Source organism: Caloenas nicobarica, chromosome 2 (assembly GCF_036013445.1).
Source record: "Caloenas nicobarica isolate bCalNic1 chromosome 2, bCalNic1.hap1, whole genome shotgun sequence".
Lineage (NCBI taxonomy): Eukaryota > Metazoa > Chordata > Aves > Columbiformes > Columbidae > Caloenas > Caloenas nicobarica.
In genome coordinates, this window is record NC_088246.1 from 75,389,634 (window position 1) to 75,408,601 (window position 18,968).

Genomic DNA, 18,968 nt, shown 5'->3' on the forward strand with positions numbered 1-18,968 from the left:
CATAAACACTGAAGTCTTTAATTTGCAAGATTTGTTTAAGCAACTCTTACTTTAAAATGAGAACTGAAATGTCTTTGAAAAAGACAACTCTGTGAGAGAGCCACATTTAAAATGTGTTAAGAAATATTAGTTTTATTTAACCAGTTTTCACAGCTGAATATTTATTCTATAAAAACTTTACAGATTGTACAGTTTATATATAGTTCAAACTACTAGAACAAAAAAGTAGGTCCCACAGATGCAAAAATACTGTACCAATCCAAGGTAAAGGCAGATTTACACACTGTACAGCTCTCCACTGGGAAGGGGAGGTGGGTCAGTTCCAAGTAAAAACTTCAAAACTGTACAAAAATAAGGTTTGTTTTCTTTTTCATTCTTCACAATACATTCAATAAAATTGCAAGCACAGATACCCAAGTAGTAATAGATATCTGCAGTCAGGAATCAATAACCACTCCTGAAAGGAATGCAAAATAGGTCTATTTACACAGGGCACTCTTTTACACCATACTGTATATAGTGTATATTTAAAATAATAAAAAAGCATAGACAGAGAACATTAAACATCTAATATAAGGTAGTTTTTTTTTTTAGAAAGGAGTTTTGTTGGGTTTTTTTTTACTTAATAGTGTGCCAAAAGAATTTTAACTTATTAAATAATATATTCTAAGTGAACCTAAAATTTATGAACATAAAATGCGTTTTTGGTGTAATACATCAATTAAACCAGCAAATAGGAAAAAAAAAAGAACCAAAAAGGAAACCCAAACTGTATATAAAGTAGTATTCTCACCCAGCAACAGAAGCACTTATGTAGTTAAAAAAACCAAACAAAAAACAACAACAAAAACCCCCAGAGAGAGTATTTAAGAACCCACTAAAGCTAACTTATAACTTAGGATATTCATACATAAGATATTCAGTGATTCACTAATACTGCAAAAGAAGCTGCTTTTTTTTTTTTTTTTTTTCCTTCTCCCTTCCAATTCCCTCCCACTTCCCCTCATTCCCCTTCCCCAAGGGACAGTGGTTTCTTCATGCTAACTGGGTAAGAATTAAACATATTCCTGCCCCCTTCCTCCCACCCTTCTATACCTCTCCCCAAGACAGGACAGAGTGTTTTCTTAGCATTAATCCTGAGCACACTCTCTCTTGGGGTATGTGTGTGATTTAATCTTAACAGGGTTTAATTCCCCAACATTTTAGAATGTTCCATTACTTGAGGTATTTCAACCTTCTTCTGAGACCATGCCTTGTATCTTAGCTGATTCACTGGGCAGTGAAAGTAAGGGCTGGCTAATACCCGTTTCAATTCTGTATTCTAATGAAAAAGAAAAGCACTATTCCAGACTTCCCTGCCACATAGAAAATAATGCAACACCATTCACTTTTTAATCATTCTCTATTTGATACAGTACTAGCCAAAGGTAACAGAAACTAGAGCCTTTAAAGAGATGGTTGGTAGTGCACTCTATAATTTTTTTTTTTTAGCTTGTGTGTGTGTGTCTACATAAACACATTCACACACATATTACATTTTTTGTAGAGAGATATATATATATATAAAAGACATATATATATGCACACACATACACTTGTGTGTATGTATATATATCTATATGTAACAATCAGGGAGAAAGGAGTTTTGTTCAAATTTAACTGATACAGTACTTTTAAACCCCTCGACAAAAGGGGAAAGGGGGGTCCACTCCTGTTCCCAAGCTGAGCAAGGGGTGAGTTTATATACTTTTTTTAAAAATGGGCATATTTTGTTTGCCCTCATGTCCAAGAAATACAATTCCAGTGTCAATGGGCATCTTATCAGAACTCATCAATTTTCTTCTGCAGATATTTTAACATCGAGTCCATCCCTTGTGCTGAGCCCCAGATTTTCTTCAAAACTTCACACTCCTTCTCATTTGCTTGTTCCAAGTCCACCTTCATGATATTACGTACTAAAGCTTTGGATTCTTCAAGTACCTAGGCCAAAAAACAGACCAAAACAAAAAACAGTCAGAGCCAGGTTAGTATTACATGAGAACTGAGCAACTTACAGGTTTACGTGGACAAATTCTGAAGTTGATTGTGATATTAAATTTAACTCAGAATAATTCAAGATTTCTGCACAGCTCTTAGAGCAACTCTTTACATTGTTGATTAGAATAAGTTCAACTATGTTAAAACCAAAATGTATTGTAAAGAATCCAATGCTGTTTTAACGCTCTTAAACACAATGTACTATGGCATATGATAAAGACGACTTAGATACAAACTTAAAAACTACTAAAAAAAAACCTAGAAAAAAAAAGATACATAAGAATGTGTTAAAAGACATTGCTATACTAAAACAGTCCTTGCTTCATGGAAATGGTCTTTTTCAGAAGGGCATAATTATGTAGTCTAGTAATACTTAGATAAATTTTATTAATCTAATCATAAAAATGTTTTGGAAGAAAATAAAGGAAACTTACAACTGAATTACATGTGACAAGTTCCTTAATTCGAACCATTACTTCTTGTGTGAATGTTCCCGGCCAAAATACTTGAGAGACGAGTCCTTTGGCACAAGCTTCCTGTGCAGTCAACTTCCTTCCACTGAACAACATTTCATTGGCCTGAAGGGATAAAAAGTTACTTCTGGTATGAAATGTAATGAGACAAAACTCATTAAAGGAAAAATGTTCAAAACAAATAAGGAAAATGCCTGCACTATTTGAAATAGTTTTGTTATAGCTCTTCCGCCTTTTATTTAATAAAAAAAAAAGACTTGCCTACGGATAGCTGGTCAGTGTTGTTGACTATACTGCATCACTAGGTATGAAAATATGGAGGTTGATGATTAAGGGTTGAACTTGAAAATCTTTTGTCATTTCCCATTCATGACTGTTCATTAGCTCTTTCCTGCAGTACTGCTGACTTAACTATATCTATGGTAATGGGTTATAATGCGTGGCAGGTCTGTAAAACAGCAATGAATACATCAACTCGCCTTTTGTAATGTTAACTGCAATAATGAAATCTTTGCTAGAAGTCTACATTTTCTGTAAATTAGGCAGACAACCCAGTTTTGGTAGTAGACTTTCTGGGAGCTGCCCGTCTTTGTTGCAAAATATTTACCTGTTCTTTTCTACCAAGATGCTTCTTAGTACTGAAAGTGTTTGAAACCTAAATAGATGGTTTATTTTCAGCACTTCTCAAAAGTCTTCAGCAGTATTTAATTTATGATTGAACATTTAAAATAGCTGGATCATCTTAGAATTTGACCTCCAAAACCCACTGAAGTGAGCAGGATATATTCCAATTTCTGATCAAAGGAACAGAAAATAAACATTCCCTTTTTATTTAGGAGTTCAATATTGAACTAATAAATCCTTTCAAGAGCTATTTTAGCAGTCTAATAACAAAAAAAAAGCCAACACCCAAACCACACAACAAAACCCAACAGTATTTACAAGATCTTGTACATAGTTTAAAAGTATAGAACAGAGTACTACATGCTATGCAACAAGGTGATCTGCTGGCAGTTTGGTTGGTGACCCCTCATTCCAAGGAGCATGTAAAAAAAGAGATGTTTTCTAGGATATTTTACATAAAATTTGCAATCAGCACATCCCTTGTAAGTTAATATACGTGAATTATAACTTTCCATATTAGTTTAAAAAAAGCCTCAAACTAAAGGTTTAAATTATATACCCCGATGGTTCTACCTTCTGTGAAAGCGAAATCAAATATACAAGGTTCACTAACTATGACATCTATACCTTCCAGTTTTCCAGATTTTATGTGAATAATACTGACCTGAAACACTAGCCAAAAAAATCAGTGATATACACAAGTTGGTCTAAAACCAGAAATCATTTTCCTAAGGAGATATGGAAAAACAAAATCTTCCAAAATAACTTTAAAAGATACTTAGCACGTGAAGTCGATGTAACTGGGATTTAGGAAAGTCAGAAATTTAAGTCAGCTGGTCAGGTCTACATGTTCTTCATACATATTTTTGGCAACAAGGATAAAAACAAGTGCTAGAAAACCTTTACAATATTTTCTAAAACTCAGTAGCAACTGCTGAGTTCTCCCGAACTTGAAAACCCACCAGTGATCATGGTGCATTTATCTGATTTCTGCCAGCTGTAACACAGCATTAGCAGACAACCTCACATGAAATGAGCACTCCCATTAGTGTTCTCAGTCGAAAGGTTTTGAAGGGGAATGTGTTGCTCTGGCATCTTTGCTTTTGATCTCTACAGTGTATGCTGGAGACCCACTGCTAAACAAGTTTTAATCCCATAATCACACCATGAAAACTAACACACTCTGTGGTTACTTTCCAAGAAATACAATACAACAAAAGAAATGAAGATCATGAAAAGATTTCATTAAGATAAGATACTCATATTCATTTTTAACTCGGTCTGCCTGTCTCCTTTCACACAGCAACATCCCAGAGACATCGTCTGGTCTCCCTTTTACAGCCAGCGCTTTGAGGCTCACAGGCACCAGCTGTCATGGAGCATCTCGGCTCTTGCGCTGGGATCAGGAGGCAGCTGGTCTTAACACCAGAGACCTCACCTGTGATGTGGACTCCAGGCACTACGGAAATATGTATCCCTCATAACTGACAGAAAAGCATAAGAAATAAAGCCAAGCGTGCTGGAGACCAACAGGGAAACCCAGTGTGTGAAGCCTGATCATGTGGCTCCTGTGCTTTACATCCAGGACCAGAAAACCAGACCAAGAACTCCACAGCAGACACACAACTACATATCTCCCCACACAGACGTCACCTTCATCTCTATTATCTCAAAACTCAAAGGCCAAGCTTAAGAATCTTTCTAAAATTCTTGGTGTCCCCAGTACAGTATCGGTTTTGAATCTGAAGGTCTGGGCTTCAGATTTCCTGTGATACTGACCTCTGTTGAACATGTTCTGTGAAAAACACCACTCCATGCCAGACCTGCTCACTAGCCAAGACCGACCCAGTAGGGAAGATATTTCAAACAATCTTGTAATTAAATATTTTTACATAACTGCTGAAGATAAAAAGAATGCACTGAATCTGACTTACAAGAGTTAAGAGAGGGATTAATATTGCTGAATTAATACATTTGCAGCAAATATTAGGATGTATAACAGAAGCCTTAGTTCTTTCTGTTGTATGATATTTTTGCTCCCCAAAATGTTTCTCAGCTCACTCATACCATCTCTTCTTTCTGTCCTGTTATAGATAGAAAGCATGTACTTTATAAAAAAATTCAGTATGTATTCTGAATATATTTCATGAAATTTGGTGATTAAAGTCCAACTTTGTCCCATACAGCATGGACATTTTTATACTGCAGAGGATCGAGGGTAGTATGAAAAGAGTATACTTTTTTTTTCCTTTTGCACTGAATATTATGGAACTGTTATCACTGGAAACTTTCAAATTTAAATCTTTATGTTTAAAAACAAGAGCATTCTCAAACACACATGAAAGCATATACTAGGGAAGAGCTTCTCATGTTTTTTGTACAACTTCTAAAGAAACAAAAAGTAACAACCACAAGTCTCTAAAGGACAGGGATGGGTGGAATGGATGGATGAATGGATGGATGGCCAAATAAAAAGGGAAAGGAACAATCAGTAGTTTGAAACGTGCTGAGATATTAAAGATACTCTTAGAACTGTTAATCTATTCCAGTTACCTTTCTGTTCCCTTCCAATAACTGAATCCAGACATCACACAATTAGTCATTAGACCCGTTCAAATTGATGTTTTTAATATATTGAAATATGTAATTTTAAAATCAATAAATACCTACAGGGAAAAATCGGCTTTTGCAATAAACAGCCATTTAGGAAAACCAGGTGTAGCTACAAGCACTTGTTTCATACTGTTCCTGTTCAAATTGGGATGGGAAGTCTAACAGCTTTTAAAGAACACAGCATAAAAATCATAAGCAACATGAAAATCATGTAGGTAAGAGATTTTTAAATGGCTTTTTGTTACATTTGGTTATTTTATCTAGTTGGAAAGCAAGAAAAGGGATACTAAGTGACACATGGCTTATGTTTTCAGCATTGCAAAGTGTTACAATTTTTTTTTTCAGTCCATCAATGCTGTAAATCAAGTGCAAGATTAAAAAAATCCTTCACAAAGGTGATTTGGACTGAGTATTTATTGCATAATACACTAGTGTCAAACTTCAGCAAATATCTACAAAGCGAGGAAGTTCGACTCGACTTCTCAAGACCTAGTGCATGACAGCTGAATCACTTATTTTGAATAGTGGCACGAGAGCACTAATAGCTGGTGACACAGTGCCCTGCTGTATAATGACACCGAGTGCAGACCAGCCCTTTCTCTGCTACACTGAAGCTGTGCTGCATGCAAGACACTGTTGGCTGGTCCTCATGATGCGTCAGCAGGGAAGTTGTGTCCTGGTATGCAGGACACAACCCTTCTACCACCGCCAGGGTTAAGGGTGGCCATGACTTGGGATTAGGTCCCGTGCCTGCTTTCTGTGCTGTGCACGCAAGCGAAGACTCGTTTGTAACAGCATGAAGCAGAGAAGTTATAAATACTCATTTCTCATGAAAGGTTTTCATGAGAGAAATTAAAAACAAAGACAACACAGCAGAGGTAAAAAGCCTTGAAATCACTCTGGCTAAATTTTCACAACTGCATTGTGAAGCTGTCAGCCCCTACACTGCAAGCTACTTACAGAAGCCAGGCCCATTATCCGAGGGAACGTAAGGGATGAACATCCATCTGGACTTTGTCCAAAAGTAGTGTATGGTGTCTGAAACCAAGCCTTCTCGTTAGCCCAAACCACGTCACACAGAGGCAATATAGATGCTCCAAGTCCAATGGCTGGGCCGTTTACTGCTACAATGATAGGCTTCTTAAATTGAATAAAAGTATTCACAAAATTCCTGAAGAGAAACAGAAACATGTGCTCACTACATATATAGAGAGAGTAAAACATACCAGCCCTTGAAAACTCAGTAATAATTCATCTCCACAGTAACATCACTTTCAAAACCAACCTGACAGCCTTCCCTGATGAGGTGGTTAGCTTGGTGGATGAGAGCGAGCAGTGGATATTATCTACCTAGACTTCAGTATGAGGTTTTCAGCACTGTCTTCCGTAAGACTCTCATAGTCAAGCTGCTGATGCACGAGCTGGATGAACAGACAGTGAGGTGGACTGAAAAATGTCTGAATGGCTGGCCCAGAGGGTGGTGATCAGTGGCATGAAGTCTAACCGGAGGCCAGTAATTAGTGGTGCACCCCAGAGCATCAGTGCTGGGTCTAGTTCTGTTCAACAGTTTCACTCATGGCCTGGATGATGGGGCAGAGCATACCTTCAACAAGTTTGATGACAAAGCTGGGTTGATACACTAAGAGGGTTGTGCTGCCATCAGGAGGAACCTCAACAGGCTGGAGAAATGGGCTTCTGAGAGTGGCCAAATGCACCCAGTTTGGCAGAAAAGAACCTAGGGGTCCTGGTGGACACCAAGTTGAACCTTGAGCCAGTAACATGCCCTTGTGGCAAAGGCAGCTAATGGTATCCTAGGCTGTATTAGGAAGAGTGTTGCCAGCAGGTCAAGGGAAGTGATCCTGCCCCTCTGCTCAGCACTGGTGTCCAGTTATGGGCTCCCCAGTGAAAGAGAGATGTGGAGTTACCCAAGATGGCCTAGCAAAGGGTCACCAAGATAACTAGGGGACTGAAGTATCTCTCAAGCGAGGAAAGGCTGAGAGAGCTGGGACTGTTCGGCCTGGAGAGAAGGCAGCTCAGGGGATCTCATCACTCTGTTCAAATATCTGAAGGGAGGGTGCAAAGAGGACATAGCCAGGCTCTTCTCAGTGGTGCCCAGTGACAGGGCCAGAGGCAATGGGTACAAACTGAAACACAGGAAGTTCCCTCTGAACATCAGGAGACACGTTCTTATTGTCAGGGTGACTGAACAAGCAGCCAGCAAGGTTGTGGACTCTCAGTCCTTGAAGATATTCAAAAACTCTGCCTGGACATGGTTCCAGGCAATCTGTTCTAGGTGCCCCTGCTTGACCAAGGGCATGTTAACAAGATAACCTCCAAAGGTCCCTTCCAACCTCAACCATCTCTGATTCTGTGAAAGGCTTGCAGTTCTCCCAGCCCAAAGCAGCACAGTAATTGGGCAGGTGTGGATTTAATGCCCCTCCTACAAGCAACCATATGGTGCTTGTGGCACTTGCCTCACAGCCCTTAGATGAGGCTGTAGTTATACCTCACCTCTGGGCACCAAAACAGTGGTTACAGCCCTGCTTGGACTCCATTGTGTTTATGTATGACATTGGTATAAGGTATCTATCTGTACTTTTAAGTGAATGTATAAGTGAAGATGGGCAAAGCATTACTGAGTTCCCTTAAGGTATATTTCTGGATTTTTGAGAGACAGCTTAATAATTCAATCTGCCTTTTCAAATTATGAACAAGCCACAAACAGTAAGAGCTCCATTACCACATACCACATGCCTGCGAACATCCACTCATCTCTCTCTTGTTTGGTCATACTACTATAGGTGCTATGCTACTGAGCTACAAATGCATATTCTCATCCTCGTTATCAATGCAAAATGACAACTCATTCCAGTAGGCACAAAGCATGGATGCTTACGTGCTTCTCTGTTCTCAAACAGTGAACGCCTTCAAGAGCTTTGCAGGAAAAAGCAAGCACATGTGTGTGCACGTACATATGTGTGTGTCTGTACACATGCATTAGACCAAGTAGACTTCCAAAACTTCAAAAGTGAGGTGCAGACATTTCTCAGTTAGCAGCTACCACATACAATGAAGAAGTTGTCTATATTTGCTTCAAGTACAAGACAAATTCTCATTAGTATACAAGGTACAACGTAAAGTCGTCAGCACCTGTAAAGCACTCCTTTGTACTGAATGACAGATGATTTTCCATTTCAGTATTAGATGCTGAAATATGGGATTTTTGTCAACGTTTTTTAAAAGGGGGATTTAGTGGTTTGCTCTTTATCTGCACTACATGTTTTTGTATTTCCGTGAAACAGAACATTTTTATTACATTGCATCCATCACTAAAGGTTATCATGCTGCTTCTTAACTCATTCTACTGAACTCAAATAGATGAATGCAAAAATAATTTCTGGAACCATCTTATTCAAGCCATCATACAAACATCCCATCCAGAGACTTAAGATAATTTTAATCATGCCTGAATGTTCCGTAAAGGACCATCTCTAGCATATACATAAAAAATACCAGTATTATATCTGAAGAGGACGTTTGTAGGTGTTTTAAAGTTACCTTTATCCATTTTACTGACAATGAATAATAGGTGACAAATCAGTCTTCTGGAAGGGCTTACATAAAACTAGTGACAGAAGCTCAGTGTTAAGAGCCTCTGTCCTCCAGCCGCATCTGAAGTCACTGCATGAGTGACTTCTACATGCAAGGACTGAAAAACTTCCTTTGGAAAAAAGTGACTATTGTCAACTCTGTAAGTCAACTGTGCCTCCAATGAAGCAGGCTTTACGTGTTACAAGGCCTTTTTTAGGGACATGAATATTGATAACAACAACAGAACATAGGTCTCTGAAGGAATATTAATACTCTGGAGGCACACAATAGCTAATCCAAGAGCCCAAGCCCTCAAAAATCAGTGTTCAAATGATAAGCTACTTGTTTGAACTGTTAAAACAAGTCTCTAAGATTCGTACTTTTTTCCATATATATTCTAGTTCGTAGTAGTTCAGCTCATTTTGTTTAAACATTAGGTTTGGTACCTGGCATTGGTATGATGTCCGCTAGTATTAATCTGCTCCTCTAAAATATCCATCATTCCACTGCCATGAATGTACTATTAAAGTTAATAATTCAATGCACATTTTGTATTTGTGTGTGTTAAATCTGTTCTCCTGAAATCCTGCGGCTGTTTAAGACTTTTAAAATTGGTTTCAATTGAACGACTACTACCACACTACCAGTTCTCATAGTTCAATTTTAGTAGTAAAAAGAGTGATGCATGAAATGACAACTCAAGTAGAAAAGGACAGGGAGTATGAAGAACTACTGCACATTATATCACATAACCGGTGGATGTCTGAGATCTTGTTCAATTAGAGGCTTTTGAAATAAAAAAGATAAAACAAGCCAGACTACAGAATGAAGAATATGCACTCAGATGACTGAAGATAATCTTACATACCTAATAGCTTCTGCCATCTTAGTGCTTTCCTTTTTTCTATCATCTGTTAAACGTCGTATAAAATAAATAAAATCAAGACCACAGCAGAAAATGCTACCAACTGCACTGAACAGCACAAGTTTACTGTCATCTGCAGCTGCTGTGTTCAGTGCACTTTGGACTTCCTTCATTACCTGAAAAAAAACCACATTACAATATTTTTATTCTATCATTAAAAAGCAGCATACAGTTCTCCTCCCCTGTTCCCCCATGAGATCTCAATCTTCAACATCTTAATTTTTCCTTAGGATCCAACTCAACCATCATATTTGAAACATTAACTTTTTTCATCAACCCAAAATAAGAAAATTTGAGAGAAGTATTAGAAGCTTTGCCTTTCAAAAATGTAATTAGACTAAGATAATGAAATCGTTTAGAAAAGATCTATTAAATGTTATCTGTAACTAAAGCACTCATTCAGCATTTCTGTAATTTGGACAGCAGATGGCATATGCAGCCAGTTCAGGGGAAAAAAAAAAAAAAAAAGACCCTTAATTCAGGCTAAAGCTTGTTTCAAGTTTCACTTCATAAATCACCATGACCTATAAGAGACAGTACATCTACATGTTCAGATAATGTAGTTAAAACTCAACTGACTTACACTTAATGTCAGTTGTATGTGTAACATCTTGCAAGCAAGACCTTGAGTCTTGTTTCATGTATGTTTGTGCCTGAATAACAGGCATAAATGAGGCAGAGACTTAAAACTCCCTCACCGCCCTCCCACCCCCTCCCAAATCAGAATTGTTCTGACCTCTGGATTTAGTGAATTATTTTCAGATGATTTTGTCGATAGCAAAATGTGTGTGAATCCATCTTGTTTCCTGACAACAATGTCTCTGTACCGGTATGCACTCTCCGTTTGTCTCACGCTGAAACGTAGCCTTTTATCAAAAGGTTGATCTCTCCGGTCATCAATAAACCTTCGTTTGCTGGCTGTCACTCCTGTTACAGATGTCTGTATGTTGGTTGTACCATTGGCTGCTAATGCTTCCATAAAGGTGGATGTACCTGAAAATAGTTCAAGACAACAACAGACTATTCATTACATTTATTAGCTCAGCAGTTTCGAAATCTCTATTAGCAAGAAAACACACAAGTCATATTAAGAACACATAGTAAATATGAAACTTGGCACCCTGGAAGTTACTGAAATGTTACAGAAATAGTCACTGTGCAAAGAGCAAAATTAAAGTGACAAAGGTATCAACAAATTAATTTTACAATTGTGAGAAAATACATTTTAAACAAGCCAAATAGACCAATATATACTTATTTTTAGAAGGAAGGGAAAGGTTTATTTAACCAAAGGTTTGTTTAACCAAAACACTATAGTAGGTTAACACTCTGCTTTCTCCCTTTCCAACATCTTTTAAGTCGTCCAACAGCATCAAGATTGCAAAGATAAAGCAGAAGCCTTTTGTTTCAAATGCCACAAGAAATTAATATACAGAAGAAAACGACACCTACAATAAGCCAAATAAAGAACTTGATTGACAAGATCATATAAAGCATAACAGTCTTTAAAGGAAAATGGAAACGAAGAAATACAGACTATACTTCTGTGACAGGGAAACGAGGCCGATGCAGTGATGGGTATTTTAATGGATTCATAGACAATGAGATATTTCTCAAATCTAAACAACTTTCGCTATTAGAACTGCCAAATAGAGCATTGTGTCTTTCTGGTCTTGTTCCCAGTCACTTGAACAGACAGAATTTGAAGACATGCAAGTAAACAGGTCATTCCTCATGACACAGAAAGGACAGGTTTTTCTGTACTCCACATTAGAAACATAATACAAAAAATGACTAACATTCATAAGAGAAAGTAAGATAACATCTTGGATCTATAATCTATCTGCATCTTAAAATCATCATGTAAAATTTCCATAAAATTTGTCAGAGTAAAGCAATAGAATATGCATGGAGGAAGGAGACAGTAGGGTTAAAAATGTTGGAAAAACATGTAACAGGCCAAGACAGGAAAGTTTTGAAAGCCTTTTCCTGAAAACTGCAGTCTGAGACTTTGTTGAAGTCCACTGGAACCCACAGTCCTTATCTCAAACAAGTACTTCAGAACATCAGAGAATCATAGCTGTTTCGGTTGGAAAAGACCTTTTAAGATCACTGAGTCCAACCATCAACCTAACACTGCCAAGTCCACCTCTAAACCACGTCCCTAACAACCTCATCTCTAAGCCTTTGAAACACCCCCAGGGATCGTGATTCCACCACTTCCCTGGGCAGCCTGTCCCAATGCCTGAAAACCCTTTCTGTGAAGAATTTTTTCCTAATATCCAATCTAAACCTCCCCTGGCACAACTTGAGGCCATTTCCTCTTGTCCTATCACTTGCTACTTGGGAGAAGAGACCAACCCCCTCCATGCTACAACCTCCTTTCAGGTAGTTGTAGACAGTGATCAGGTCTCCCCTCAGCCTCCTCCAGACTAAACAACCATGAGTATGTCGTCTTAAAAAGTACAGTTAAACCATGTATAAATAAGTTGTTAATTAAATGCCATTGATATATCTTGCTTAATTTGTCATAATTGTTTCTGAAGAAGCTATATTTTTAAAGTTCTAAAACCAGGCAATGCTATGATTTTTTATTTATTTTTTTACAAGAGATTTCAAAATCTTTGATTATAAATCTATTATGATTAATTAGGGAAGCTGTCTGTCAAAGGAGCTATAAAATAGTAAGGTTTTATTTTACTTTCAAAAGTCTTTCTTCTTGTATTAGTGATTTAATGCTCTTTCCATATCACTTTTTGTTAAGATGTTAAAACTCAAGATTTTTCAATTTTTTTAAAAGAAGAAACTGAAATCAGTTTCTGTTCAGTCACAGAGACAGAGGTGAATAAAATGAAATAGAAAATTAATACTTATATTGTCACAGAAGTTTTGAATTTATTCCTAAATTTTTCACAGCTTATCAATTACTTTTTTTTTATTTCAGCAGAATAAATAAAAATTTGATTCATACCAAATATGAAATTGATGAGGGGCGCTTCCAATACTTTTCCCTTGTAAAGCACACTGTGTTGATTACATTCCGTTAAGAGAATTCCCTTCCAAGGGAATTTGCAGGAACACCACTGTTGCACGTTATTTCATTAGGAACACAAGATGAAATGGTATCACTGGCTGCAATAGTTTGGTTTTCCACAGGAAAGATAAATTAAAACAACGGAGATCACCTCTGATTTCTAAACCCTAATACAAGATTTTATGGCTTCTGTCCTAGTCACAGTGAAAATAGTGGAGAACCAGGAGAGCACAATAGATTGGACTAAACCAAAAGAGAGTCAAGTCAGTAAACCTGTGTAAGAGCTCTGAGCAGACCTTTTCTCATGACTCATACGTTCAAAGACATACTCAAATACCAGAAAATTACTTTTCAGATGGAAGAGGCAAAGATTATAGACATTAAGAGACAAAACTTTCAGCAAGAGAGACCAAGATATAAACACCACACACCACTTCTCACGCTTATTGAATTGGCAAGAAACCTTTCTAGTTTTTGTATAAACTCTGTCTGCAATTGTCAATAGTTGCAGCTTCAAACCACGAAGAAGGGACAGCTGCAGTTCAGTGGAAGAAGCCTCCTACATCCAATCTTGTAAACACACTTTTCGGATACTTAGACTGGACTCAAAAACCTGTCAGCTCTAGGAACCGCATCTCTGCGCAGGGAGATTTGACCATCTGGTACGGATTAGAAAACAGCACCAACAGAGTTAAACTATGTTTGTTAGTGACTGTCACTGTAAGTTTGTGACCTTCTACACCTTGAAGTGTAGGAGGCTCTTTCTTTTGGCATTCGGTCCACAAAAGTGAAGAGAGAACTCAGATGTAAAGCTGTACTTCATGCTATATACAAATAGGCAAAGGCTGCATCACTGGACGGTCTTGGACATGTGTTGCAGCACATGAGGATGAAAAGAAATAAAAAGTGCCAGAGAGAATTAACTGTATTGCCACAGACTTCCTCACATGAAAATTTTGCATTGAGGTTACTTATTTTCAAGTTAATTACAACTACATTTTACAATCCTAAAATATAGATTTCATAACAAACCAAAAGCAGTTCTGCATTTTAATATGTTAATGGCGGTAGCATACCAAAGACAAACAAAACACCATGGCCATCTCCTTTCAAACTGAGCCTTCCAAAACCAATAAGGGCTTTGGAAAAAAGACAATTTATCCTGGATATTGTCAATTAATGAGGAACTACATTTGTTTAAGAGGTAAAATAATAGCTCTTGTAGTTAGCAAAAAAAAAAAAAAAAAAATCTTACAACTGCAAACTGTTAATTAATGTAATGTGATCATCTCAAAAGTGAAGACACTACTACTGCACAAAGCTTCACCACACAGATGCAAAATGAAATTAAGAGGACTACTTGGTTTTGCAGCTGCTGATAAAAACCTGGTAACAGTAATCATTTTCATGCAGCTGCTCTTAAAGGAAAAAACCCAACCAACCAACCAACAACAAACAAAAAAACCCCAACATGCTATCGGCAACAGATAAGAAAGGAACTGGTCTGATTCAAAAGAAAGGAAGACACAAAATACAGAAGCTGCAAAAGGGGCAGAACAGCAAAGGTATAACCCTCCCCATTCCACCAGCAAAAGACAGAAAAAAATGCACCTCTCCAAAAGACGGGAGTGGGATAACAATTAAAATGCACTATGGCAATTAAAATGCACTACACCTAGACAAACAGAGTTGAAACCAAAACAACACACAACATCACAACAATCCAAAAGTTACAATCCCAAGCTCATCTCCAAGCTATCCGTGCCTCACTCTTACTGCATCCCAAATTCTGGGGAAGTTCAGTTTGGCACACATAGCAAGTCTTGAGTACAAACACTCCCCTCCCTGCAGCAACATGGGGGACACATCCAAACAGGTGCTCCAAGGACAGCCAAGCCTCTTTTGCATGATTCTGTTTGAGTACACATGTACTAGTGTACTTGTGGTGGTACACTTAATTCAAGGGCTTGTCTGACAGAGAACGCTGTTTCTGAAAGGCTTAGGACGGATATCTAAGGAACGAGCATAAGATGATGCGAGGTGTGAATGATGCTGTCTGAATATTTTCCTCAACTCCAGCCACCAGAAACTTAGCGATTCCTAAAATTTGCATGCCCAGAACCATATGGTGCACCCAAACCATGTAATTAAATCCTTTTCCCCTATGAGATTGTCCAAGGTACTTTTGAAACCACTAAGGTTTTGTCTGCCAAAGTATATTTCTGCATTAAGTTCTGCAACTTACAGCTTTGCTTTCTCAATCCTTTCCATCAAATCCTTTCTCCTGATTGGTTAGTCCCAATCTTATTTCCCCTTTCTTCTTCCAGAAGCCAGCTCAAGCCTGTCATTCTTCTCCACACCTCTTTTACTAGATCTTGGAACAGGGTCCAAAATGTCACACAATTGTCAAGATGGGGATTTATAATGTGGTATGTTCAAGCCTAGTCTTTTGTCCTCTACTCCTTTTCCATAACAATTTCTAACTTTTTTTTTTTTTAAGCTAGCACCAACCAGGTGTATGCAGAAAACTACCCAAAACAAACCCCGTGCCCTTTTCCTGAGCAGTAACATCAGTAACATGTAGTCAGGAACCAGACATTGTCCAGGCACGTTTTTATGGTTTGCTATAGGCATAGTTTCACCTAGAAGTCTCTTTTGTCCCCTCCTCATTACTTGGCATTCATCTACACTTAAAGTAATCTCTCATTTCAATCATGAAATCACTCAGTATTTTCAGATATGTCTGCAGTGGTCACAAGGAGCTCCAGGGACCCTGTCACCTTTCCTGTACCCTCACACACCAACCACATCCTCTCCTACACTAAGTGACAAAATGGTTAAGAAGCAGCACCCCACTTGAATAAGCACCAACAACAATTTCTTAAAGTGTGAACTGTGAAAATAACACTGCAACTGTAACTGATTACAACTCAAGTACTGGAGAGGAAAAAATATGATCTGCAAAACTGATACGGAAAAAAAATTAAACAACAACAACAACAAAAATCAGAGCTAGAAGCAATTTGTGTTTTTTGCAAAGTCCTTTCTATACTTTCACTGCTTTATAGTCCCTGTATATGTAACCCACAAGACTTCACATCAGTTGTCCAGCACAGGTTGCCTCATGTTCCCTTTATGCCTACAAAGAGTGCTGTTTTGCTGCATGTTCATATGTACTAGCAAGCTCTGACTCTAATTTTCCAGTCTTAACTCTGCACTACATCAAATATTTCACACAAGACACCAACCCCAGACAGTGATACCATGATGCAAACATAACATATAATGGCTTCCAGGAATTTTTCCACCTCTGCTCCAGCAATTACACAGTAACTATTTCTTAGAATTGCAGTGTATTGGCACAGATGACAGAAATTCAAAAGGAAGGTTCTAAAAAACTATCAAAACCTTATGTGTTCCAAAAAGGTACTCTAGATATGTCCTCATTTTTTTGTCCAAATATATGTAGTTACAGTGCTTACATTTTGGAATCAAACAACAGTTCCAGCTTCCTTTGAATGTCACTATAAATATTTGTAAGGAGAAGACAACCCCCCGCCCCCTCCCCCCCCCGCAAAAACCCAACCAAAACCAACAAAAAAAACCAAAACCAACGAAAACCCAACAAACTGAATTTATTGTACATTTCACCTAAAACACTGTTTTGCTCTGTGTTTCAAAAAAAGTGTACAGAAGGTATGTGCGATTTATGAAAGATACACTTACACACTTTACACCACCCTATTCTGGAAGGATATAAGTATTGATGCAGAGCGCAAACCAGTGCTACTACTAATAATAATAACAATAAGCTGTGCACAGCCCAGTATTAGAAGAGGCATCCCCAAAGACACCTGGGAAGAGAAAGGGGTGCGGAAAGGGTGGTACTTCTTCAAATTACGGGCTGCTGACACCATGGTACCCTGCCACTGGTGTCAAAACCTCCTCAAAACTCCTACTGTTGGGAATGGGTATGTATGCACACACGATAACTTTATCTTTTCAAATGAAGTTAACCACTTCTCAATTCTGTTTCCAGGAAACAGTTACACAGGAGCCACTAGATGTTCTTCAGCCATCTTCCACTGTTTTTGCAAATACGTCACATTTCCATACACAGAGAATATAGGTTTTAAGCACAGATTGACTGGCAAATTACCGCAGTAATGTACCCATGGTAATATTTCTCTATTCAATCAGAAGGCTTTCTGTACTGCATCACTTTATATGTTGGCTGCCCATGTCACATTTAGAGTAATATGGTCTATAGTAGCCATTTTTTCCCTTTGGTACCTAGTTTTCTCCATTTCTTTGATTACTTACAGTATCAAATACATTTGTAAGTTTATAATGACACTGTTAGGAAGACAGCAGCATTACTAGTCACATTGGACTTCAGTAAGTTATAGGCTATTTAATTAATTTTGCTTTTAAATGTCTTTCCCTCTGTCATGGTTTGATTGCGGGGTGGCAATAAAACCGTGGCAGATGTATTGTTAACCCCCTCTCCACCGTTCACTCCTCCCTCTCCCCCCTTCCCACTAAGAACAGGTGATTGAGAGGGAAAGACGGACAGAGAGAAGAGAGTTGGAAAAATTAAAAATGTTTTACTAATGCTACCAATAGAGAAAATAATACAAAATATACAAAACCAATCTTGTAAGTCCTGGCAACGGCTCCGGCAGATGTAGGGCCGGCACCCGAAGTCCTGGACTGGACTCTACAGCCAACCGGAACTGGATTCAGTCTGTCACTAGGCCTCAGTTTGCAGGGACAACTCGCAAGGTCCTCTCCCAGTGTCGGCCATAAAGAAAAAGGGACGAGATCCTCGTGATCCCCCACTTTGATATGAAGTATGATGTCAATGGGATGGAATACTTTAGTTGGTCAGTTTTTTGGTCACCTGTTTCAGTTCACTGCTCTCGCGAGATGTGCATCCATCCTTATCAATGACCTCGCATTCCATTGCTATGTCTACCAAAACATGTATCTAGCTTTCAGGAAAACTGCAGTTATTTAGGTGGCTTTAGCTGACAGGGAAATTCACTAAAAGAGAAACTTGTTTTTTAACAAAACCAGGACACCCTCAGACCATAAGCATTCATGTGAAGATAAACTTGTAATGCCAACCCAAAATGCAACTAATTTGAACATAAAATTCTACTACTGGAAGCAGACAAACAATACAAGAGAAAATGGCATTTCTCCACTCCCAAGTTAAATAGGTTTACTTTAGTCTGACTATTTTAAATCAAATAAGTGGAAACAGAAGAAAGTTTACATACTTTAAGATTGGAATAACAAAATACTAGACCTAACACTTAAGACAATGCCCCTAAAAGAAGGATAACATTAATAAGATGTAATTTGGCAACACATCTCTTAAAACATCTGCTTTACTACCTTTGAATTGTGCATTTTTATGCATGAGGTATTAAGTAAACTTCCCATTCATACAGTGGAAAAAAGTGTCTCCCTTCTAACAACAGCAAGAGGCTTTCCAAATATATTTCCATCCTTATTATTTTACCGGAAATACAAACACTGCTCAGGTGAGCAAATTCTTTTTTTACTTTATCATTGCACCAAGATAAATTAGGATTGCTCTCTTCAGAGTGATTTTTCTTCCATTGAATCTATAGTCAGGATACTGCTGACAAATAGAAAACAG

The 18,968-nt window shown here is 38.0% G+C and overlaps 1 protein-coding gene across 1 annotated transcript in view; it reads right to left on the reverse strand.

Moving 5' to 3' along the window:
* Positions 1-770: 770 nt before the first annotated feature.
* Positions 771-18,968, reverse strand: part of CDYL (chromodomain Y like) — a 106,867-nt gene continuing 88,669 nt past the window's right edge. The window contains exons 3-7 of the mRNA XM_065628604.1: positions 11,000-11,256; positions 10,207-10,379; positions 6,708-6,918; positions 2,472-2,615; positions 771-1,980 (exon numbers count right to left, since the gene is read on the reverse strand). Of these exons, the coding sequence (XP_065484676.1) occupies positions 1,822-1,980; positions 2,472-2,615; positions 6,708-6,918; positions 10,207-10,379; positions 11,000-11,256 (944 nt within the window). The 3' untranslated portion in view covers positions 771-1,821. The remainder of the gene's footprint in view (positions 1,981-2,471; positions 2,616-6,707; positions 6,919-10,206; positions 10,380-10,999; positions 11,257-18,968) is intronic.